At 56.9% G+C, this 25083-nt stretch overlaps 1 protein-coding gene and 1 long non-coding RNA gene across 2 annotated transcripts in view; one reads left to right on the forward strand and one right to left on the reverse strand.

Annotated features, from left to right (window-relative positions):
• LOC308233484 overlaps positions 1 to 17741 on the forward strand; it is a 42135-nt gene extending 24394 nt beyond the window's left edge. Inside the window, exons 3-6 of the long non-coding RNA XR_013958999.1 lie at positions 8483 to 8631; positions 11908 to 12029; positions 13908 to 14035; positions 17407 to 17741. This is a non-coding gene — a long non-coding RNA (uncharacterized lncRNA). The remainder of the gene's footprint in view (positions 1 to 8482; positions 8632 to 11907; positions 12030 to 13907; positions 14036 to 17406) is intronic.
• OVOL1 (ovo like transcriptional repressor 1) lies at positions 8626 to 19822 on the reverse strand. Its single transcript, XM_080640505.1, has 4 exons — positions 19392 to 19822; positions 12038 to 12255; positions 10117 to 10306; positions 8626 to 9860 (listed from the first exon to the last, which is right to left on the reverse strand). Exons 1-4 carry the CDS (start codon positions 19489 to 19491, stop codon positions 9565 to 9567), a joined length of 804 nt encoding a protein of 267 aa, XP_080496631.1. The 5' UTR covers positions 19492 to 19822; the 3' UTR covers positions 8626 to 9564.
• Between the last annotated feature and the right edge of the window lie 5261 nt (positions 19823 to 25083).

Genomic DNA, 25083 nt, shown 5'->3' on the forward strand with positions numbered 1-25083 from the left:
GGGCTAAATATTCTTTCCTCAAAGAGTAGTCAGAAGGTCCCCAAACACCTTCCTCTGAACTCACAGTAGGTGTATTTTGTTTTTATTTTCTATACTATGGACCAGGAAATCCAAGACCTTGCCTGAACACAGGGGGAAATTGTGTCCCTCCCTCCAGCACATCCAGAATTCAAACTTGGCCACAGCCGCTGGCCACCTTTCTTGCTAAGGCTGAATCAGAGATGAATGTTATTAACTACAACATCTAATGTTGGTTTGGGGCTTTATATCGCACAAAGCAAACAATTGTCATATTTAATTCCCACAGTAATTCTGCATTACTGTTACTTCCCTTTATAGACATTGAGTTTCAGAGAAAAAAAGCATCTTCCTCAGTGTCAACTGGTAGACCTAGGATTCACTCACGTCCTCTGACTCCCAGTCCTCTCTGCCTTCTATGCAAGGTCATGGGCCCCCTGTAGATTTCAGAGTGTCATCAGAGTTGGGATTCCTGGATCTCTTTCCTTACCCCATCTCTGCACCCCCAAGTGATCTTAGACCTCAGCCGTCCTCCCACCTAGTCCCATCTCACCCCCACTTGTATGATTAAGAGGGAGAAGAATCACCTGGCTGGTGTGGCTCAGTAGTTGAGTGTCAGCCTATGAACCAGGAGGTCACAGTTCGAGTCCCAGTCAGGGCACATGCCTGAATTGTGGGCTCGATCCCCAGTGTGGGGTGTGCAGGAGTCAGCTGATCAATGATTCTCTCTCATCATTGATGTTTCTGTCTTTCCCTCTCCCTTCCTCTCTGAAATCAATAAAAATATATGTTTTTCAAAGAGGGAGAAGACTCCATTTCTCGGTGAAGACTGTACACATAACGCAAGTGATTTCTCATGTTTATTCTGCCAAGGACTCTTTCAAAGTCAACAAGGTTTCTTTTCATTATAAAAGCAATGGGGGGGGGGGCGGTTATTGTAGAAAAAAAGTACAAAATATAGACAAAAAACCATGAAAATAAAAATCATAATTCTGCCATTGAGTAATAACTTAGTATTCTTAGCATTGTGGTATTTAGTCTTCTTTAACTTTTATGATGTATACATGGACTTGTGTTTACAAACATGGAAAATGTGCCTACCCATAACAATGTTTGGGACCTGCTTTTGAACTTAATGTATTGTAAACATTTTCCTGTTAGTAAATATTTTTATAACAACGTATTTAATGGCTACATAATATTTCCTTATTTTACTGGTATTCTAGAGTTAAACATTTAGATTATTCCTATTTTTCATTATTATAATGTTTTAGGATAGACTTCTATATCTTATTTTAATTTTCATTTATTTGATTATGAATGAAGTTGAGTTTTGTTTCCATATGATTTTGATCGTTTTGAAGCTCTTTTATGAATAGGCTCTCCACACTGTTTGTCAGGGTGGTTTTTCTTTTAATATATTTTTATTGATTTCAGAGAGGAAGGGAGAGGGAGAGAGAGAGAGAAACATCAATGATGAGAGAGAATCAGTGATCAGTTGCCCCATGCACACCGCCTACTGGGGATTGAGCCCACAACCCGGGCATGTGCCCTTGACTGGAATTGGACCCAGGACCCTTCAGGCCGACGCTCTATCCACTTAGCCAAACCAGCTAGGGCTATTTGTCCGTTTTTAATGTTATATGTTATTCTTATTGGTATGTAAGAACTCTTTATATTAAGGCTAAAATTTCACCTGCCAAAAACTCATTTGGACATCACATTTTCGTGCACCACGTTGAATTTGGGTACATACTGATTTTCCCCAACTCTCCCACCAAGACCACGGATGCTTCGCTCTTTTCCCTCTTCTTTCACTTTAACAAATTCCCCCAAACAAAGCAGACTCAGGAGAGGGCTCTTCCGCGGGGCTCACCCTCAGAGCACCTTGGCCTCCTAAGGGCGGCTCCCAGCACTTCTGCATTGACCTCCAGAACCGCCTCTCCTCCTCCCCTCACACCCGGCTGCCAGGGCTGGGGTGGGGATGATGGTGGCCCTAGAGGTTCCCGCTCACGCTGCAGACCTGAATCTCTAGAACTCCTGGGAGAAGAGTGGAAGAGAGGGTGGTGGGGTATTAGCATTAGAGGAGGCTCATCTTGTTGGGGAGGGGAGAGCCCTCGTCAGGTCCGTCATGGCAGGATTGTAGAGAACCCCACTCTCCAAGGGCCCCCCTTGTTTCCAAGCAAGGCCGTCATGGCAGGGGCTCTGGCATGGCTGTGGCAGCCAGCCTGTCCTCTTCGCAGGCAGGCGGGTCCGCTCCTTTGCCCTGTTATTACCGCTGGCAGGTTCGTGTGTGCCTCTGGCAAAGGGGACACAAGTTCTACCAGTTCTCCTGGGTTCCTTCAGCAGCTCGCCCGCTGCGCTGCGTGTGGGGAGAGGGAGGCGCCTGGGCCTGTTACCTGGAGTCCCCCTCAGAGGCGGGGGAGGTGGCGAGGGGGCTGGCTGGAGCCGGCTGGACTGGATGAGCCTAGGTGGTGAGGACAGGATGAGTTTCTTAGCGAGATCACTACCTTGGAAAACTGGGACTGTGGGGAGGAGGTCAGGTACACACGGAGGCGGATGCTGGGAGTTCCTGCCGGAGCTCCTATGCATTTGGAACATCCTGACCCACTCCTGGTCCCTCTCGCCCTTTCTCCAGGCTGAACAGGAATATTTAAGACAGCAGTGGCTGCGACGTTCACGGGAACAGCGCACCTGGCATTTCTGGGGCAGGAGCTGGACCCCCAGCTCCTGGGCCCTTGCTCTCCCTCCGAGGACTAGCTTTCCCCTTGCACTTGGGCTTAGGTGTTTCCAGAACTTTCTTTCCTTGTATTTCTTGGGAAGACAGTGTGATGGCTACGGAGAGCCAGTCCGGGCCTCTGCGGCCGGGTGGCCGGAGGGGGGGGCGGGGGGCTCTGGCAGGTTGTTGATCTCTTTAGGCTTCACTTTCCTGCCTGGGGAGATGGTAATAGGGTCTGCGCACAGCCAGGCAGGTGGTGCATGCGCGGGGCGCCACTCTGTCAGGGTTTCTCCCTCCTTGCCCTCTTCTCAGCTCTGTTGACATGGGTGACATTTGGGGGCTTCAGAGATGGCTGCTCAAGGGTGGGCCCCCTTCCTGCTGTCCTCAGTTCTCACCCGCGGCTGCTCCTGTCCCTTCCACCCCCCCACTGGCCAGGTTTCCCCCAGGAAGGTGACCTCGGGAGCTCGGGGCCGCGCCTCGTTCATCTGTGTTCCCCGCGCCTCAGCACAGCGCTTGGCACAGAGCAGGTGCTCAGTGTCAGTAGATGAAGAACCCAAAGGAAAGGGTCCCCCATTCCAGTCATTGCTAATTTGAAAGTCAAGAGCCCCCGTTGAGTCCAACAGCCCTAGGCCAGAGGCCGGCGTCCGTGCTTCCCTGACCGTGAGCAGGTACTGCAGCTCCCCAGCCTCGACTTCTCTGTCTAAAAATAGGAACAGCGATGACTACCTCCCAGGGAGGTTGTGGGGGTTAGCGCTGATGTCAGAGAGAAGCCCGGGGTGCAGCGTGTATAGGAGCTCAATAAATGGAAGGGGTGATTAGCTGCTGTTACAGGACTGTTTACCTACGCTCCGAAAGCCAAGTGCTGGCCCCAAGCACTCGGGGGTTAGCAGTGCCCGTGGCCCCGGCATCTCGGCGCCCCGGGAGCCTCTGGGTGTGGTCACCTACCCAGGTCGTGGTCCCTCTGCTCTGGGGAATGAGACCTCTGCTGTGGTGCGTGCGGGCAGGGTGGCCAGCAGCTTGGACAGAGCAGCCCCTCAGTGCTGTTGGGGCGGGTTAGCTGCCCCTCAGGTCTGAGCCAGAGGTGGGGGCCGAAGACAGGTGGGCGCTCCCGTTGGATACTGAGGCCGGTGTGCAGGGCCGCCAGCTCCCAGCCCGCACCTCGCTGAGCAGTTTTAGGTGCCCGATTTGTGTTTCATTCTGCTGGGAAGGCCGGTGGGGAGAAGCAGTGCTCGCACCGTTTTATGTGGAGAGAGCGCGTGAGGAACAGGGAACCATCACGCCGGCCCAGCTCTTCCATTCAGGAAGCAGACCTGGCGGATCGCTCAGTGCACCGCCGCGTCCCAGGACCAGACTCCCCACGCTGACTCAGCCTCCCCTCCAGCGCGGCCCTGCAGTGGCGTGGGACCTGAGGGGCCCCCCGCCCCCCCCCCCCCCCGCCCCGTGTCAGCGAGTCTGCCGCCCAGGAGGAGAGGTGCCAGGCAAGGAGGGCGGTCTCGGGGCATGCAGAGGAGTGGCTGGTTGCTTACAGGAAGGGGCTCAAAGAGCTGGGCGCATCGGCTTGGGGGTGGGGGGCTAGAGTTTCCAAACAGACTCTAGAAACCTGGGAGGGGCTGGCATGAGGAAGGAGGAGGGCAGGTTGTCTGGGACATGAAGAGTCGGGGACCTCCTGGGGCAGGTGGCTGCCATCACCTGAGGGAGTGGCCTGGTCTTGGGTGGCCCCAGAAGACGGGCCAGAGCCAGTGGCAGTGAGAGGGGAGCCCCGGCCCACTGCGCGTCCACACCCTCATCACCCCAAGCCCAGCGGACGGAACAGCCTCCCAACTGGGGCCCCTCTGTCTGGTGGCTTCCTCTCCATCTCATCCTGTTCGCCTGCTCTGCTTCCTGGCTCCGCTTTCTGGGGAATGGCCATTAGGCCTGGAAGTCCTGACTGCTGCGCATTGGCCCGTCCTTGTGGAATCTTTTTATTTTTTTTAATATATTTTATGGATTTTTTACAGAGAAGAAGGGAGAGGGATAGAGAGTCAGAAACATCAATGAGAGAATCATCGATCAGCTGCCTCCTGCACACCCCCCACTGGGGATGTGCCCACAAGACCGGAATCGAACCCAGGACCCTTCCGTCCACAGGCCGATGCTCTATCCACTGAGCCAAACCGGTCAGGGCCTTGTGGAATCTTGTGGGTGGAAAGAGCCTTGGAGATTGTCGGCCTTCAGCCCGTGACCCAGTCCCTCTGGAGGTTCCTAACAAATGGCCTCCCAGCCTGGCCAGCAGCCCTGCGGTGACAATGCCCGGGCTCCTGGCCCCAGCAGCCATCCCGTGGGTACGCTGTGCCGGGGCTCCCTGCAGTGGTCTGTTCCCCCAACCCTCACTCCTGGCCCAGGGTCTGCCCCCTGGAACTGCTGGGATAAGCGGAACAAGCCGTTTCCCTCTGCCAGCAGCCATGTTTCCACTCTGAGCAGCTTCTCAGCCTTAGAGCTCCCTCATCTCCACTGCAGTTTGTCAGTTTCCTCGAGGTTTTTATGGAAACGGGGCCTAGAGACGAAGTCTTTATAACAGAAAGGGACTTTTACAAATATTTCTTTTTCATTGATTTCAGAGAGGAAGGGAGAGGGAGAGAGAGAGAGAAACATCAGTGATGAAAGAGAACCATTGACTGGCTGCCTCCTGCAAGCCCCACACTGGGAATCCAGCCTGTAACCCAGGCATGTGCCCCGACCTGGAATGGACCCGTGATCAGGTCGAGGCTCAACCACGGAACCATGCCGGCCGGGCAGAAAGGGACTTCTGAACGTAGGAACTTGCCTTATTTTATAGATGAGAAAACTGAGGGGTTAGGTCACACAGACAGCCTGAGGCAGGGCTGGGCCTCAACCCGGTCTCTGACCCTCCCCGCCACCCACTGACTGCCGCCTCGCCCAGGGCGAGGGAGGTGGTCTTGGTTGCCACATCTCTGTTATTGTCAAAGATCACATTAGCTTTTCGGGGGGCAGCCCCATCTCCCTGTTGACGTGTTGAATTTCAAGTCTACTAACACCCTAAGTTGTTTTATAACTTTATTTTCTTCTCATTGTAAAAATAATATATGCCATTGTAAAAAAAATTAGAAAATCCATGAAACATATAAAGTATAAACCTTCATAGCACTTCCTGTTGTAAAGTTTCCCACCTTGTACTTGGTTGCCCTGTTTTCGGTGTGAAAATAGAACGCTACCTTCATCCTCAATCAGACCCTCTGGCTACGTCCCAGGCAGCTCTCCTGCCGCTCAGAATCTTGTTTTGTTTCTCGTTCTAATTGGCACCTGGGCAGGGCTCAAAAAACACCCGTGCTGTGGCTGACTGACCGGATGGTGCACGCATCCAGATTGTCGATGGAAATACAGGACATACCTCGTTTTATTGTGACCTGCTTTATTGCCCCTTATAGATGTTGTGGGTTTTGTTGTTGTTTTTAATTAATTTATTCATTTTTAATATATTTTTATTAATTTCAGAGTGGAAGGGGGGAGAGAGAGAGAGAGAGAGAAACATCAATGATGAGAGAGAATCATTGAGTAGCTGCCTCCTGCACACCCCGTATTGGGGATTGAGCCCACAACCCGGGCATGTGCCCTTGACCGGAATTGAACCCGGGACCCGTCAGTCCACAGGCCAATGATCTATCCACTGAGCCAAACCGGCTAGGGCCTGATCCCTAAAACACCTTCCCTTTTCTTTTGTTCTTTTCAGATCCTCCCATTTTCCCAGACCAGCTGGATCCCACCTCTTCCAAGAAGTCTTTATTCTTTCAGATACAAGACTCCTTTTTGGGCTCCGGCATCTGCAGCGCAGCCATGCCATTTGTCCTTGGTTATATAAGGACTCGCACTAATCACTTCTCTCTCCTGGCTGGGCCTAGTTCCGTCAGTGAGGAGCCCGTATCGCTCTTGTTTCCCTCATGGTATCCATCCTACAAAGTCTGTAGACATGGTGAGCCCTCAGAATGATCTGGCTGGGGGAAAAGTGACTGGCCCGAGCCTGCTAGGGAAGGTGTCCCAGCTTTGAGCTCCTCTGAGGAATGGGAGAGTAGAGCTCAGAGGGAGCCCCAGGACCCTCCCCACACCCCATCCCTGGCTTCCTGGAAGCCTGCCTGTCCTCAGCTCCTCCTCAGGTTTACATAGCAGTTAATCATCTGGGCTCTAACAGTGGGCTCTGCTCGCCATGGGACATGTGCAAGGAGATTTGGTTGGTCTCTCGCAAGGGGGCCCTTGCGATAAAGAGCTATTTAGAGACACAGGAGGGTTAGTGGCCCTTTCCCATCCTCGGGGCTTCTCACAGGGAGCCTTAGAGGTCAGATCAACGTTTTCCTTCCTCCTCACAGCACCAGAGCACTGACCCTTCCCGTGCGGTGCAGAGCATCACGCCAGGGGCCCAGCCTGGCAGCTCCCCTCCCCTCCTCCTCGTCCACCTGGCAGGGCATGACAGAATACTGACCTGGGACTCCGAGACCAGGGCAATGAGGTCTCCCCGATGATGCTGGGTGGTGAGGGGGGAGATCAGGCCATCTCTAGATTTACTGTTACTTTGGATTTCCTCGAGGTGCCACGAGGCCTCCTGCTCTATACGGCAGGATGCACAGTGCCTGCAGGCACAGACCTGAGCCGCTCCATTACGTGTTAGTCGGAGACTTGGGCAGCCACCTGACCTCTCTGCCCGAGAGAGGGTGGCTGGAAGGTCCAGTGAGCTGATGCGTGTAACACACGAGTGTGCCTGGCACAGGATAGGTGCTGTGAAGTGTAGCCCTCCCATCAGTGTCTGACCCGGAAATGACATGAACTGTGTGCCCTGTTGTTTGGGAATGTGGCTCTTCCTCCTGTGGTCCTGGCAGGCTGTTGGGAAGGGAAGCCAGACTGGACCCGAGTGATTGGACCCGCCCGATGGAAAGCCTTGTATCAGGATGTGGGAGCATCAGGCAGGCAGAGAGCCCTGGGCGAGGCCCGCCAGTCTGGGGTCTGCAGGCACTGACTGCCGAGACCAGAGGCAGGCCACCCAACCTGTCTGGGTCGGGCCCTTGTCTGCGCCCACTGGTAACCGCAAGAGGATAAAGCTTTTAATAGAACGCATCAATTGTTTTGATTAATTTTCCTGCAAGTGGAAATAGGCCTATAAAACAGAAAAAGGCAGAAAAAAAGAGTTTCTTTTATTTTAATAGTTGGAGAGAAAGTTATAAAATAAAATAGGTAACACAGAGCCTTGTGACTCCCTCAGATTGGCAAGGAACAGGGATACAGACATGTAAACAAACAGAGCTTCCAGATGTTGTTTCGTCCTATAGAACTTCCAGAATACTGCAGCGCCCACACTCTCAGCCAAGGTAAACAAGTCTCCATGCAGAGGGCAGCGACAGGCTCCTTGCCCTCAGCCGGGCTGTGCGGGCGCTGCTCTCCCTGGGCACGTCTTCAGGGGCGGCCCAGTGGCTGTGTTCTGCGGACTGCTTTCAAGTGTGCCTTCTCCAACCCCTGCCCACCTCCCCCCTCTGACCCACCCCCCGTTCCTGTTATTAGCAGGAAACCTGCCAAGCTAAGGGAGCCTGGCTGAGTCCCTCAGTTGGAGCCACTGGCTCAGGACCCAGCCTTGCTACTTGAAAAACAGTCAGAAAAAAAGGCTACAAATATAACTTATTAGCCATCTAATACTGTCCTCCCGCTACAGGTTTCTGATGTGTCTGGTTATTTATTCTGTCCCAATTTTTTTGCTGTTGTTCTCAGGTTTTTGACTCAACCAGGAAAAGAGCAGGCCTTGCGGCCTGGCCTGGACTCTCCCGTGCTTCAGGCCACGGCTCCGGGCCTCTCAAAGATTCTCCCCACCTGGCTCACCCCTGAAGCTAGACCCGGACAAGCCCTCTACCTCCACAACCGTGAGCTGTTATGCCCAAGTCTGTTGTCTGATCAGAAGGCCCTCGGTCGGCCCAGGCTGCCTAGAAAGCAGTGGGAGGGAGGCAAAGCTGTGGGAGGGAAGAGCAGATGGGATGTGCTGTCCCGGTGGCAGGGGACCAGAGAGGGCAGTGCGTCCTCCAGGCAAGGCCCGAGGAAGGACACAGGTAGTAGGAAGCTCGGGGCGTCAGGGCAGCCACCCCAGAGCCACGGCACAGAGGATGTGAAATGTCCAGGATAAATAGAACCGCATGGGAGAGAGATAAGCCAGCTTCATCCTCTCTTAATAATAGTCGACATCAGCACCAAAAATATATTAATATCTATACATTTGTCATCTTTTAAAAAAAGGAAATAAAACCTCCTTGGCACCTTGTCATGGATTTTTTAAAATGAGGTGATATGTGGAAAGGCCTCCCGTGTGTGCAGGCGCGCACATCCTCAGCTGCGCATGCGCCCCGCCGAGGGCAGAGCCCTGCAGCCCTGGGCATCAGAAGCACCGCCAGGCAGGTCATCGCCAAGCGCCACCGCCGTCTCTCACAGGGTGCTTTTTGCCAGGGCTCCTGACCCTGCCATCCACGGGGGACCAGCAGCCCCCACCCTCTGCTCCAGAGGCAGAAAAGTCACAGGACCATCCTCCTCCGGAAAGAGTTCCTGGCTCTGCAGGTGTGCTGCTTCCTCAAAGGCAGTCCTGGCCTGGCCCCTGCCCCAGACGACACCCGTCTGCCCATAATACAGGCTTGGATCGGCCTCCGCCCAAAATACAAAAAGGCCGACATGCGCAGAGGTCAGTGCGGGGCCGAGAGAGCACACATCCCGGGGCTCCAGTCCCGATCACCAGTGTTCCAGCAGGAGGCCGCAGGAGGTGGACTGGCCAGGCCGCAGGGTGGTGGCCCTGCCTGGGCCGGACGGCGCACTCAGAGGTGGTGGTTGCTCTGCAGCAGGGAGTTGACCGTGTTCTGCAGGGCCACGGCCACCTTCTTGGAGGTCTTGCGCAGCAGCGGGCTGTCGGGGTGGTGCTCCTTCAGGTGCAGGATGTGGCCCTCCTGGCTCTCGGACGTGCAGCCGCACTCCTCGCACACGTACAGCTTGGCCCGCCGCTCCTTGTATGCATACTTCTGCTGCACACCGTGGATCTTCTTGAGATGAGACTCCAGGGAGCAGCGCTGCGTGAAGGCCTTGTCACACAGGCTGCATTTGTAGGGCCTCACGCCTGCGAGGAGGACAGGGCGGGCGTCAGGGACCTGGCAGCAGCTTCCCGGCACAGAAAGGCCCGGCCCCCTGACTCTGGGAAAGAGGAAGGGACGGAGGCCTGTGCATCTCCAGCTCCCCCAGTGCCCTAACTGCCGAGCTGAGGACGGCTTCTGCCCTGAGCTCCGGCGCCCCTCCCAGCCCCCCGCCCCCAGACAGCAGGCCTGCCGAGTGTCCCACGTGGCCTCAGGCAGGTGCCAACCGAGGGCTCCTCTCACCAGTGTGGGTGCGGACGTGTCTCTTCAGGTCGAAGGTGTCATTGAAACCCTTCCCGCAGTAGGTGCAGAGGTGCCTCTTGACGTCGTTGTGACACTTCATGTGGCGGTTCAGCATGCGCTGGTAGGTGAAGGCCTTCTGGCAGATGTGGCAGGTGAAGAGGTCTCCACTGGGGCTGTCGCCCAGCGTCACCTGTGGGCAAGGACAGTCTTTGTGACAGATACCCAGCAGTTAGGACTGCAGGTTGGCAGATGCTTCCCAAGTCCCCTTTCCAGGTTGCCAGCCCGCCCCTTCTTTTCTGGAGATGGGCAGGGACTCCCTATAGAAACAGCCCCATTCATCCTCAGCGATTCTACCTGCTGGAACATTCTCCCCTTCGCTGAGCCCAAATCTTTCCCTGTCGTTTCTGCTCTCCGTCCTCATTCTATGCCTTGGGACAGGGGAAAATGTCCACAACACTGTCTCCTGCACAGCCCTTCCTGGCTGAAGCCACCGCTGGGAGCCTGGGCGCCCCCCCAGGTCAGCCCTGCCCCTGGTTTTACTTGAGCCAGGCCTGACATGATATGGTTTGAGTTTCTTAGCTACCTGATGACTTGCTTGCTTATAAGCATTTTTCGCTTTGTTCTTTGTAATTGTGGAAAATCTCAAATCTATTCCGAAGTGGAGTCATGTTCTGAGGCTGCCTGTACTTGGTGGGTGGCCATCGCTGGCACCTCCTCCTGCGCTCCCTGTGCTCGGGGTGCACCTGCCACACCGCACCTCCTCCTCTGTACTCTGGCACCGGGTAAATGCTCCTTATTGCCAGCTAGTCAAGACCAGGACTCGCTCTGGCCCATTTGGCTCAGTAGATAGAGTGTTGGCCTGTGGACTGAAGGGTCCAGGGTTCGATTCGGGTCAAAGGCACATGCCCAGGTTGCAGGCTCAATTCCCAGGCAGACAATCAATGATTCTCTCTCATCATTGATGTTTCTGTCTCTCTCTCCCTCTCCCTTCCTCTCTGAAATCAATAAAAATATATTTAAAAAAAAAGAAAAAAAAAAAGATCAGGACTCATTTCAGCACCGGCTCTCTGGTGCCCTCTGCTTTTTCTGCATCTCTCCCTATCCACTGGGGCCCCAGGCTGGGAGGAAGGCGGTGTGGGGATCAGGGGCGCCGACGGTGCTGCCTCTCTGGCCGGCCCAGCACACATCTCGGTGGTTCCCCTTTCATTACAACACACACTTGGCCTCCACAGGAAACAGAGGGAAGAACAGTATTCCACTGCCAGTTTCTCCAATCTTTTGGCACATGGACGGCGCTTCAAGAACGCTTCCACTAGATCAGTGCTGGCGGGTGCCTCCCAGCCTCGAGCTTCAGGAAGGCAGGCCCTGCCAGGGCAGCCCTGCCGCAGGTGCGCTCCTCGAAAGCCTGGCGCATACGCTCCGCTTCCATTGCTGAGCACAGCGGGGCGCACCCCACCCCCCCAGGCCTGCCCTGTGCGCACGGCCTCCAGTGGCACACTGGGTGACGTGGGGAGACTGCCGAGCACGTGCCTCAGCAGAGAGCCAACCACCAGGCGGACTCCAGACCTCACTCGCATCGCTGCCCGGATGGGGCCCCAGGAGAAGGTGCTGAGCCGGCCTCCCGTCTCCCTGATTTTCCTAGGACTTCAGTGTACAGAGGTGGCTCCCCGTGAGGCCAGAAATGAAACTAAACCCCCAGAATGGACTCCACAGGCTTAAATGTCTTCTGAACCCCTCTGCTTCTTCCCAGCATGACATCCTCACTTTAGAGCCACTTTTCTTCTCTTCCAGCCCCTGTCTATGCCCCAGCGAGGGTCACCTCTGCAGAAACCTGGGCCCGGACCTCAGGCCGGTCTCCACTTAGGTCTCATTTGTGCCACATCTCCTGGGCTGTTCCTCAGAGACAGTGCGAGGTCAGTACCTTCATCTTGGTGCGCAGGAAGCCGTGGTCTCTGCTCTGGGGGTCTGCCAGGCGGCCCATGTCTTCAGAGGGCAGCTGGGCCACCACGCAGGGTCCAGAGGCCACGCTATAGCCCGAGTCTCGAAGGCTCATGTCCAAAGCCAGGGGGCAAGAAGGGGGTTCAGCCACGGATGGCTCTGGCTCCGGGCAGGGCTGTGGTGGATAGAAGCCCAGGCTGACTGCGGAGAGAAGAATGGCCGTGAGGGGCTTAGCGGAGAAAGGGGGGTTCAGTGGGATTTCAGGAAGGTTCCCTGGCAATTAGCTGGCTGGAACCTGGAGCCTCCATCCCGCCCCTGGCAGGCATGTGGCAGAGCAGGGCTCCCCCCAGCCCACTACACACTGCGCCTCCCTCCTGCCCCATTAAGGTAATTACAGGTGACGCCAGCAAGCGCCTCGACCCACAGGCCTGCCCGCTGAGTAATCTGTGTGTTAGCGGAACTGGGAGGACCAAACCTGCCCTGCCAATTATCCCTCCAGAGCAGTCTGCCTGCCCCACCTGGGCCCGTCCCTCTGGATTCCAGGCCTCATCCATGTTCCTGCAAGGACAAAGGGCAGCCCCGGAGGCCTGCGCCCAGGGACTCATCCCTGCCCCAGGAGAGTTCCTGGTGGCCCGGGCCACCCTGGGCCTCGCCTCCAGGCCGTTTAGCTGCTGGCCTCAGGGGATTGGGTGCTCCTAGCCCCTTCCTCCTCCGGACGGCCCGTCCCTGCTGCTTAGCCCAGTGGGGCTCCGGGGTCCCCACTCCCACTGGCCCAGCTTGGCAGGCAAACAGGCCAGGTGGGGTGGGGCAGGGAGGAGGTCAGGGAGCAGCAGGTGGATGCTGCGTAACAGTCTCCTGGGCACCTGCCCAGCTGTTACGCAACCCTCCCCCACAGCAGGACCGCTCGCTGTACAGTGAGGCTGGGCTCCCGCCCTCCTCGGCACCGATACCTGGCAGCCTTTGACATGACCGCTGCCCACGACAGGCACCTCACACCGAACGGGGCCGGGGAGGGTTGGCCCCGGTCCCCACTAGGGAGGAGGAAGAGTTCTGAGTGACACAGAGGAAACAAGCCTCAGAGCTGGCAGCTGGGGCATGCAAGCTAATGTTTCAGTTTAGTTGAGAATTTTCTTCCAAAAAGGCAAAGCTCTATACTTAAAACCCGTGCGTGAGGAGCGTTTTCCAAGCCACAGAAGGCAAAACCCAGAGGGGCCAAGAGAGAAAGGACAAGTGAGCTTCAGGGGAGGGACTTAGAAGGGTGAGTTGGGGTGTTGGGCCCATGACAAGGCCCAGTGCCCACAGCTGGTGAGACAGAGGGACCCGGGCAGGAGGGCTGCTGCCCTCACCTCCCCTCCCAGGCCACTGTGACGAGGCCCGGGTGGACAGACGGACGTGGGGGGAGGCAGAGGGACGGACTGATGGAGGGTGAATGTGAGAGCACCGAAGTTTCGGGAGAGGCCCCGGCTCTCGCCCCCTCAAAACACAACAAAGGTCTGACAGAGGAAGAATGCGCGGCCTGCCGCCCAAACCCGTTCTGCTGGCACTGGCGTCCCTCTGTCCGGGGGACTTTAATGAGCCACCTCATTCCGGGAGTTGATTCACCAGTGCTTGGCCCTGGCCTGGTCCCTGAGATGGCGTGGCGCCTCCCCAGGCCCTGGAAGGCCGGCCAGCAGGCCCAAGCCGGGGGGGTTGGGGTCGGGGTCGGGGGACACGACTCCTGTCTTGCTGCAAGGGCGGCTGTCTATATACACGGGCTGGGGGAGCACAGGGGCGTGTCTGTGTGTTGGCAGTTTAGCAGCTATTACAGATCTTGGCCAAGAATTCGAAGCTGAATGACAATTTCCATTTCTCAGTCCAGGTAGAGACAAACCGGAACCTCCCCTCTTCTGTCTTTCCGTGTAGGAGGGCGTGCGTGAGGCTCGGGAAAGTGGGAGCCGGGCCACACGTGCTCGTGGAGCAGCAGAGGGAGGAGGGACAGCAGGTGAGGTTGACTGGTGCGGCTCGCGGTTCCCTCTCTAATAGGTGGGGCTCATGGGTAGTGTTCTAAGGATCCACGCCAGTTTGGGGGGAGACCCTGTGCCTGCCCCTCCCATTACACAGAAACCCTGACATGATGGCGCTAAGGAACTGGGGACGTGTGCGCCCACCTGGCCTCCTTGCCTCCTCTAGCTCCACCGAGGGGCAGCCTCATGGCTGCCAGGGTGGGGATGTTTGCCTCATTCCAGCCACCCTGCCAAACCTGTCTTCCTGCCACCCCCACGAGCGTGTCCCTGATGCTGCCGCACGCACAGGGAGTGCTCATCGGCGTGCCGCTCCTGTCACCGAGTGTCACTGAGTGGCAGGAGGCAGGAAGCAGAACTGGTTGGGCCCGCCTTGTGCACCTCTGTCCCCTAATTAGATGTTTCCGGCAAGGCGGTGGCCGCTGTGGCTATTCATTGCCCGCCCACAGCTGTGGCGTGTGGCAAGGCCAAGGCCAAACCGGCCAGGCCCTCTCCTCACTCCCTCAGGGGGTTTGCGGGTTCCCCTTCTGTTGCCCAACTTGCCTCCACCTGCATGACATTGAGGGCACAGGCCCACAGCAGCCGCCCATCCGAGGCCCTTCCCCTCCCTTACCCTCAGCAAGTCCTGTCTTTCTTGGATTGAATACTGGGCCCGTCCTGGCCGGTGTGGCTCAGTTGGTGGAAGTGTCGTCCCATATACCGGAAGGTTGCGGGTTCAATCCCCGGTCGGGACACATACAGAAGGCAACCAATCAATGTTCCCTCTCACATCAATGTTTCCCTCCCTCCCCTCCATGCCCCCTCTCTAAAATCAATAAGCAATTCCTCAGGCGAGAATTAAATCTTTTTTTTAAGCTACTGGGCCAAATACTGGACAGAATGCCAGGTCCTGCTCCATCTAAGACCTCAGGCCAGGGCTGGCAGGAGGTCTGGTCCCAGCTCTCGGGGAGAGAGAGCAAGTGAAGCAGATGCGAGATGCACAGCCTCTGACCACGGAGCTGGTGCTGACCTGGGGGGTGGGGGTCCACTTGGCTCTGAATGGGGTGGGGGGAACCCAGTGTACAGCCCAGGTGGGTGTTAGGCAGCCTGACACCCTTATCAGCAAGGGCAGGGGTCTTGTGCCGTCTCCTCCAGCCCCGGCAGGTCAGCGAGCAGTGCCCGAAAGAAAGCCCGTGCCAGCCCACTGGCAGAGGCCGCAGCCCTGGAACACATGGGTCTGTCCCTCGGCCCCGTGTTTCCACTCTGAACACCCAGTTTTTCTCTCAGGCAGTATCCTTCCCCGTCCCCCACCCGCTTTTCACACCGTGTCTGTAAGGAAGTTGAAACTGTGCACTCAGCCCTCACACTAGGTGGACAGCCCTGACCAGGAACTATGCCCCGTTTGCATCCTTCCTACCCTCCGTTCAGCACAGGGCTGGGATCCTGCGGGACTCCAGACACGACGTGTTGGACGTGAACAGCGTTAAAGAGAAACCCTGATATTAACCAAGCCCGTGCTTCGCTCCTGTCCTCCCTGTGCCCAGAGGACTTGCGCTCACAGCTCTCTTTCTGGGACAAATGGTCTGGCAGGATTCTGCCCTGGGTCATCCAAGCTACGAACAAACAGGTTGGCAGCCTGGGTGACGGCACCCCATGGGACAGGTGGGAGTCCCATCTAGCCCACTGCCCAGGCCCAAGTTGCTCTTCTGTCCCCATCCACTGTCTGGCTGTCTACTCTCCCAGCCTTGCTCCCTGGAGAGCTTGGTGACAAGTCGTTCACTGCCAACACTTCCCAGGAATTACAAGAATATTCATCACCAGCCCTACCTGGGTAGCTCAGTTGGTTAGAGCAGTGGTCGGCAAACTCATTAGTCAACAGAGCCAAATATCAACAGTACAACGATGGACATTTCTCTTGAGAGCCAAATTTTTTAAGCTTAAACTTCTAACACCACTTCTTCAAAATAGACTCGCCCAGGCCGTGGTATTTTGTGGAAGAGCCACACTCAAGGGGCCAAAGAGCCGCATGTGGCTCGCGAGCCGCAGTTTGCCGACCACTGGGTTAGAGCATCATCCCGATATGTCAAGCTTGTAGGTTCGATCCTCATTCAGGGCACATGCAAGAATCAACCGATGAATGCATAAATAAGTGGAACACGTTGATGTCTCTCTCCCTCTCTCCCACTCAAATCAATACATTTAAAAAAATCATCATCATGATCACTGGAGGCCTACTCTCTCCCCACCCACTGGAGGCCTACTCTCTCCCCACCCGCACACATGTATTCTGGGACCCAAAGCTGACTTTCGTGGCCTTTCTAAAGCTCCCGCACTGCCTTCGGGCCAGGTGAGGAAACACCGTCTCCTGCACGGTAGCCTGCCTGCCTCCTCAGGGTGGGCACGTGTTGAGGAACGGGCAGAACAGGCAGCAGGGCCTCGAAGCAGAGGAGGGGGTGGTTGGGGGCCTGGAAGAGGCCCTGGGATGCTCATGTCATTCCAGCTTCCCGGGCCCATCTACCTTCAAGAGCCTTCCTGGCCGTGCCAGATGGAGATTGCACTTATCGCCCTGGAGGACTTGCTTGGAGCTTCCCCTTCAGTCCAGGAAATGGAATTCAGCCCCTGGGTACAATGGGTGGGGGCATCCTCCAGAAATGAGCCTTACTCCCAGCACAAGCAGTCAGCATTGACATAACAAAGGAGAACCGCCAGGGGAGGCGGGGGAGAGGGGAGTGAAGGGCACCAGCAGGCAGCATCTCAACCTTAACTGCAAACCTTTCACCGCCCAGCGTGAGTGCAGCCATGCCGTGGCCCCCAGCCACCCCTGGGCTTGTCCTTGGCTTTGGGAGGAGAATGAGGCCCGAGGGGAAGGTTCTGCCCTGGGGGGGGCGGGTGTTGGGGAACCTCTTGAATTGTGCCTCAGGGAGAGAGCCAGGAGTGCTGGTCGGACTGGGCCCAGGGCCCTCAGTCAGTAAAAACACAACTCCTTCCACGCGCTCTCTGGTGTTTAAGGGTCTCAGAGGGCCCTGGCGGGAAGGGCAGACCTCAAACACTTCCCTGTTCCCGGCCCCTGCAGTGCCTCTCTTGGGGGAATGGATGGGGTCAATGCTTAGCTGGTCACAACGTGCCCAGTCTGTGAGGTGGGGTGATGGAAACGTGCCCAGCCGGCTCCTGGGGTCACAGTCGACTGGTGATGGATGGCCCAGCCAGGGGACAGGCCAGCCCCCCCACTCTCCAGCCATCTGAGGCACCCGAGCGTGGCCCGAGAACATTCCATTTCTCATTTCCAAAAACTGTGGGAAAACTCTCCAATGCGCCACATGGTTTTGAAGCAAAATTAAGTTCTTTAACGTCTACCCTTTACTTGACTCCACAGCGTTCTCCCTGCAGAGCGACAAGGACACATTCCCACAGGCACCTCCAGATGAGACCCTCACCGAGGTCTGGGGACCATCCTGCAGAGCGAGTGGCCCGCAGGTCTCCCTCACTTGGATAACAGCGGCAGGTGACAGACACCCAGAAGCCCTCCTCTGCCCCCGATGGGACAACCCTGGGATGAAGGTCTCCTCAGCCACCCCCACGGTGGCTGCCAGAACCGTGGTGGGGAAAATCACCAGGCGAAAGGAAGTCAATGATTTCAACAAACGGAATTTCTTTGTCCTTTGTAAAAGTCAACACATGATCTGTTCCTGATTGGGATGTGAAATAAAACTAAAAATAACAGCACACCGAGTCTCCTGCAAGGCTCTCGGCTCACCTTTACCACAGTCCAAGTTCAGTTTATCAGATCCCAGGGAGCAGCTAAGCAGCAAGTCAAACACAGGTGAGGGAGGAGGCAGGAGGGAGGAAGCGTCCGTCCCTGCCGGCCCTACTGGACCTGGGACACCCTCCAGCTTGCCAGGGAAGGGAACGTGGGGAAGCAAGAAACTGTAAACAAGCCTGGGCCCACAGGCTAATCCACCTCAAGGGGGAGGCAGCTCCCTCTCCTCTTGTATCAGTTTCCCACCGGAGTCACGGGAGTGAGTCGGCGGCACACCCCCCGGTGTGAGGACGCCACAGGAAAGGGTCTCAGGGCTGGAGAGAAGGCCGAGCTCAGAAACGTCCAGCCAGCGCCGCAGGCCTTTGGATCCTGGTGGGTCGGGCCACACAGGTAACCACAGCACCATTTCCAGAAATGTACTCAGGAGAGAAACTGAGGCAGGAGCCCTCACAGGGCCCCCACCGCCCTCGTTTCTCCACTTTTCTCCAAGGCCTGGGGCGGTGCCAGGGAGCCAGCGGATCAAGGGTCAAAGTCGGTTGGTTAATTACCACCTCTCCCCCCTTGGAGGCGCTGGACGGGGTGTTTGGCACATCCCCGCTCCACCCCCAGGCCTGGGGAGGGGGCGTTCCGAAGGAGACCGGCTTTCTCCAGAGGGAAGATGTTGGTGGGGGAGGGGGCGGCCACCAGGACAGAAGGTTCTGGGGCTGAGAGAGGAAGAGGCGGCTGCGGGAAGGAACAACGCAGGTTACTCATTCAAAGCGGCCTCCGACGCCGCGGTCCAGGCGTTTTCCAAAAATAAACGGGGTGCACCAGCCTCCCCGGGGCCTGGTCCCTGGCTGTGGGGTGGCCTCCTTAACACCACTCTCGGCTCAACTGTGTCCTCCGCAAGGTGGGAGGAGGCGCGTTTGTAACAGAGCTGAGCCCTGATCCCACCTTTGTCTTCAGGGCAAGCGGGGTGCAGCCCAGCGCCTTCCCCACAGGCTCCTAGCACCCCGCCGCCCGGCCCTCACCGCGGTGACCTTCCGGCCAGCAGTGTAGGTAGGGAGCGGGAGAGACCAATGAAGGCACCTTACACGCTGGGTCTTCTCTTACATTTTGCACAAATCTCAGCCGAAACTCCAGCTCGCTCCCTGCCCCCCAAAGTGGCATCGCTCCAGTGCCCTCTTCCCGCCTCATAAAAGTCCCGACTTTCTGGATTTACGACGCGAGAGTGGAGGGTCGCCTGAGCGGTGACACACCCGGCTGCCTCCCCTGCGCCGCGGCTCGGGCCGGTGGAGGGAGGGGGACGCCGCTCGGATACGAGCGCCTCGGACCCGCCCGCTCCTCGCCCGGCCGCGGGGCCTGGGAACTGCTCTCCCCTCACCGGGCGGCCCCCGCCCCCACCCCCATCCCCACCCCCACCCGGCATCTCCTTCCGCTGCCCCTGCCCTCCCCTCCCCCCGGGCGCGGGCTAACGGGGCTGCGGCCGCTTGAACATTAAATCGGACGCCCCGACTACGCCAGCCGCCGGGCTCGCGCCACTGCGCCCCGCACGTCCGCCGTCTCGACGGGGCCCCAGGCCGAAGGGCGGCGGGGACTCGGAGCCGCGGGCCATGCCTCACCTGGCACGTAGATCTCGCCGCGCTCCTCGTCCGGGAGTTCACTCCAGTTCCTCTTGCACGTGGAGACGCACGGCTTCTTCACTAGAAACGCGCGGGGCATTTTCGAACCCTGCTCGCCCGGCACCGTCCGCTTCCGTAACCAAAGCCGGCGCCGTCCCACCTTCCCGGCGGGGCTGGAGACGGCTGGGGAAGGAGGCAGGTCAGGGAAGAAGTCGCCGAAGCGCCCCGCGTTCCGCCAGAGACCGTGGCCTGGACGCCGCGCGCCGGGTCCCAGCTCCTCCGAACGAGGTCCCTGCAGCCAGGTGCACCGGGCGGGGGGGACAGCGGCAGGTAAGCGTCTCCCGGCTCGACTGGCGTCCCCCGCGGCCGCTCGGGAAGTCCTAAAGTGCGAGCCGGACGGACGGGTTCACGCTTTATTGGCTCGCGGCGGTGTGTGTTGGTGGCTGGGGCGGGGAGCGGGGGTGATCTGAGCTAATTAGCTTGGAGTGGCCCGGGGAGCGACGGCGCATGCGTTGGGAAATAACGGTGACAACCCACCTATTTGTTACCTGTCGAACCGGTTTTCATTCCGCTGCTGGTGAGGTGGCCTCGCGGCCTGGGCGGGGTGGCCGGGCGGGGGCGGGGGGCGGGCGCCGGGCACCCAGCACCCGGCTGCCCAACCAGCCCAGCCGCCGCCCGCCCGCCCAGACCTCCCCGACGGGGTGCAGCGTTCGCCAACGGAGTTTGGGAGTTTCGGAGTGAGCAGGGGAGGGGAGGAGGCAACGTTATTTGCACCGGCGCTCGCACGCTCTGTGGGTGATGAAATGAAACTCGCCCAACTGGTACCGGCCCGGCCCGGCCCGGCGCGCCCGGGGCGTCTGGGGAGGCGCGAAACCGTCGGGCGGGAACGGGCGGCCCGGCCCACACTTGTTGAACCCGGCCCGGGCCCAGATAGCCCAGGATCCCAATGGCTGGGCTGAGCAATTCGTGGTTCAGCCCAGAGGTATTTGCTGGGCGCGGACTCCGTGCGGGAGGGCACACGGGGCCCCGGAGCGCGCCGGCCGGTGGGCAGACGGGCGGCTACACGGAGGGCCGCAATGGAAAGCGGAGAGCGCTGAACACTGGCCGGGAAGTGTGGAAGGCTTCGTGGAGGAAGGGGCGTTTAAACCTCTCTGAGTTCACCGAGATCCCGAAAGACGCCAGGGCCTTAGTCATTGGGGCTTACACACGCGCAAACACCCTCATCTTTGTCCCAAATGGACGGATTTCAGGTGCAGCAAGGCCGGAGAGCCGCGGACTCCATAGGAAGTCAGCCCCAGCCTGGCTGCAGCCGGGACAGGAAGCTCATGTCGGCTTCCCCCTAGAGCCCACCCTTGGCCCAGGTTCTTACTGGGACCTTCCCCAGCCATTCATCATGCTCTGCCCAGGCCCCAGGCCCAGCTGGAGGGAGCGCTGGTGGCCTCCGTGAGGCTGGCCGCTGGACACTTTGGCCTCAGCTGAGCTTCTCTTACTGACATAGTCAGGGCAGGGACGGGATGGGACCCTTCTTTTTCACGCTCTCCCTGCCCCATAATAAACATCTCGTAGGCCCAACCACACACACCTTCCTCACATATTAAATGTTTGCCGGAACAGATTAGGAGGAAATGAGTCTGAAAAATGAATTCACAGTTCAAAAGTCACAAGTGAGAAGAGGGGTCGGGTAGCCTGCGGATGGTGGCCTTTCGGGCATCCCGTTGAAGAGGACAGTTTTTCAAGGGGTGGCTTCCAGAGGCCCTTTCCATCCCCCACAGGGCGTCTGTGGAGCATCCAGCTGGGTGGGGAGAGTGTGGGTCTGGGGGGGCAAATGAACCTCCTCCTCCACTCCTTCCCGGAACCTGTAAGTGTAGCTAAGGGGCTTTCCTTTCCATCCTGCTTCTTTGTCTGTCACCTGAGAATCCTATCACCTACCTCCTAGGGTCCCTGTGAGGGGGTGTGGGCTTGGCAGTGGGGGGTAATATTCACCCCACCCTTCCCTTGCCTTTGCCTTTGCCTTTGCCTTTGCCTTTTTGCCTTTGCCTTTGCCTTTGCCTTTGCCTTTTTGCCTTTGCCTTTGCCTTTGCCTTTGCCTTTGCCTTTGCCTTTGCCTTTGATCTGCTTTCAGACAACCCATGTCTGCCTGTCAACCTTCCACTCTTATCCCAGACTGTTTCTTTCAACTGACCCTAAGTGAGCACCTACTATGCGCTTATCTTTTTGGATAAATCCTGGAGAAACGACATTGACTAACAGTCTGCCTAGGAGAGAGGTGAATTTAGTTCATTCACTCAATTCATATGAATTGAGCACTTCGATTGTGCCAGACCTGACGGGGGCTGGTTCACAGTAAGTGCTTAGTGAGCACCTGTCGTCTTCAGGGGTGACCCTGGACAAGAGGCAGTCTTTTTCACGGGCTGGGAAGCAGCTCACACGTCTCCACTTGTGGAAAGAAAGTTACACAGTGTTTGGAATGAGGCCACAGGGAGGGAGCCATGTTTGCCCCTGCTGTCCATGGCTCTCTCTTCATACCTATGCTGTGCCTGGCATAGTGGGTTAGCAATACTGATTGAATGAATGAATATCCTGTTTTTCTTTTTCTTTTTTTTTTTTAAATATATTTTATTGATTTTTTACAGAGAGGAATGAAGAGGGAGAGCGAGTTAGAAACATCGATGAGAGAGAAACATCAATCAGCTGCCTCCTGCACACCCCCCACTGGGGATGTGCCCACAACCAAGGTACATGCCCTTGGCCGGAATCGAACCCGGGACCCTTCAGTCCGCAGGCCAACGCTCTATCCACTGAGCCAAACCGGTTTCGGCTATCCTGTTTTTCTTGATGCATGTGACCCATTCAGCCTTTCCTGTTCCAACTTTTGGTATACACATAGGTACAGGGCAAAGTTCTTTGTTTGTTTGTGTTTTGTTGTTGCTGTTAACCCTCATCTGAGGATATTTTTCCATTGATTTTTAGAGAGAGTGGAGGGGGAGAGACAGAGAGAAACTTCAATGATGAGAGAGAATCATAAATCAGCTGCCACCTGCATGCACCCTACTGGGGATGAAGCCCAGGCATGTGCCTGACCGGGAATCAAACTGTGAACTCCTGGTTCATAGGTTGACGCTCAACCACTGGGCCACACTGGCCAGGCCAGAGCAAGGTTCTTTATTATGAAGAGAACAATAGTGCAAATTCAGTGATGAGAGGCGACTGGCACTGGCTGTCAGGGAGAGACTGGAGAGTGCTGGGGGCTGTGGAGAATGTGCTATCTACGGGGGCAGTGACAGTGAGCAGAGAAACCCAATGTGGCCACATCTGTCCATTTTCCAAGAGAAATAGAAAATCCAGGTTAGTATGTGGACGCTATCAGTTTAAAGTTGACTCAAAAAATTTCAAAACATAGAGTGAGTTAAATAAAATACCAACGTGGGTCCGATTTGTCTCAGGCTAATGGTGTGTGGCCTGTGGTTCATGGTCAATGTGTACGAACTTGGGGAAACACGGAAGCTAAACTATGTACTCCATGAAGACACTGTCTGCTCTGTTCGCACGATACCAGTTAGGTATCATTCATTCATTCCTTAATTTATCAACAAGTATTTATTGAACATCAACTGTACAGTAGGCACATAGCCTGTCAAGGTAAACAAAAAACTAAGGAAACTATTATTGTGACACAGGACTCTAGGGATGGGATGGTGACAGGCGGGGGTGCTGAGATCTGAAAGAGAGGAAGGAGCCAGCTGTGTGGAGCTGGGAAGAGCCTGACCTGCAGGAGGAACAGCTGGTGCGAGGACTCCAGAGTGGGAGTGAGCCTAGTGTGTGTGATGAACCGAAGGGAGAGGCGGCCAGACTGGGAGGGGAGGGGACAGGAGGTGTGGGAACTGGTGTTGCAGAGGCAGGTGGGCCACATCGTGTGAGGTCCAGCGTGGTGGGGCTCCGGGTAGGGTAATGGGGGAATGGAGTGTGTTCGGTGGAGGGGTGTGTGTGAGGGTGGCAGTAGGGAGACCGGTAAGGGAGGCTGCTGTTACAGTTCGAGCAGGAGGTGATAGTGGCCTGGGTCAGTGCCAGCAGAGCCATGAGCATTGACTCTGGATGTTCTGGGTGGACACCTCTCGTAGGCATAGTGGACAGGGGTGTGAAGGAAGGCGGAACCCCAGCAGGGTAGTGAGGACCATGCACCTCGGAGTGCGTGGCTGCCATCCGGAACAGGCCAGGAAAAGCGAGGACAGGAGTGGGGTGGAGGGAGAAGGTTTGCAACCAGCCTTCCTGTTCTCAGAGAAGGCTTCCGGGAGGAGCCGGGATGGTGTGGGGGCTGAAGCCCTCTCAGGCCAGGAGGGCTTCTGGAAGCTGAGATGTGCTGAGAGGACAAGCAGGAAAGAGCACTTGGCCAGTCGTGTACCCCAGACTCTTCATCTTGGGGACCTGGGCCTCAGTTTACACATCTGTGAAGTGGGGCTCCTAGCTCCTGCTCTGCTCCTCAGAGCTGTCGAATGATGCTACCAATTGGTTTTTGCCGGAAGGCTAGCAGCCCCAGAAAGTGAACTCAGCCTTAAAGCAGGCCCGTGTGTCCCTGGCCCCGAGGCCTCTGCTCGGCTCAAACAATGGCCTTTCCAGCCTGTCCGGCAGCACTGTGGAGGCCGCAAAGCCCCTAACAGCGTGGGAAGTGCTGTGGGGACTGATTCCTTCATCTCTTGCTGAGTTTCTGCCCATGGGCCTCTCAACCCACTGCCAGGGGGGCCAGGGCCGCTTAGGGCTGGCAGGGAGGGGGGCTGCATGTGGGTAGAAAGCTCCTGAGGTGGCGCTGGGGGCCATGGGCAGAGGAGCAGGCTCCCTGGGCCAGCTGGAGCCGAGGAAGCCTTGGGTTCCTGTTGGAGGAGGCCAAACGCCTGGTGAGGCTCACCATTGTGGCCACGTGTCTGACCTGCCAGACTGTTTCTTTTTTTTTATTATTATATTTTATTGATTTTTTTACAGAGAGGAAGGGAGTATAGAGAGTTAGAAACATCGATGAGAGAGAAACATCGATCAGTTGCCTCCTGCACACCCCCTACTGGGGATGTGGCCCTCAACCAAGGCACATGCCCTCGAGTGGAATCGAACCTGGGACCCTTCAGTCCACAGGCCGACGCTCTATCCACTGAACCAAACTGGCTAGGGCCAGACTTTATTTCATCCTCACAGTTGTCACAGCCAGCTCCATCTCCGATACAGGAACCACCTCGGATTCTCAGGGCCTCTCCCTTCCGCTGGTTCTGTGAGTTCCAGCCACATCACTTGCCCTCTGTCCACTGATCACGCCAAAGCTGTTCCCAGCTCAGGCCTCTCCTCTGCTATGCCTTGTGCCCGGAACGCCTTTCGCTACTTGATGGCTGACTGCCTCTCATCACTCAGATCTCAGCCAAATGTCCCCTTTTCTGAGGCCTCACTGACCTCCCCAGCTAGATCCTTGTCCCCTGGTCACTTCTGTCCCATTACCCTATTCTGTTCTCTTTGCAGCATCTTTGTTGTCTGTTCCCCTGCCCCCCATGAGAGTTCCGTACAAGAGGGACCTCTTTTAACACCGTGTTAGTAGCTTTATTTAGATACTAGAGGCCCGGTGCATGAAATTCATTCTCGGGTGGGGTCCCTAGGCCTGGCCAGTGATCAGGTTCCCTGCCTCCACCTTCCCTCATTCCCTTAGCACCCCGCTGCA

Source organism: Plecotus auritus, assembly GCF_963455305.1.
Source record: "Plecotus auritus genome assembly, chromosome: 9".
NCBI classification, from domain to species: domain Eukaryota; kingdom Metazoa; phylum Chordata; class Mammalia; order Chiroptera; family Vespertilionidae; genus Plecotus; species Plecotus auritus.

Excerpts from the sequence above, each read along its gene's own strand:
- OVOL1 (XM_080640505.1), bottom strand. The coding sequence starts at position 19,491 with ATGCCCCGCGCGTTTCTAGTGAAGAAGCCGTGCGTCTCCACGTGCAAG. Across the intron at positions 12,256-19,391 it reads CGGCGAGATCTACGTGCCAG|TCAGCCTGGGCTTCTATCCA; the intron begins GTGAGGCATGGC and ends TTCTCTCCGCAG. Across the intron at positions 9,861-10,116 it reads ACACGTCCGCACCCACACTG|GCGTGAGGCCCTACAAATGC; the intron begins GTGAGAGGAGCC and ends TCCTCCTCGCAG.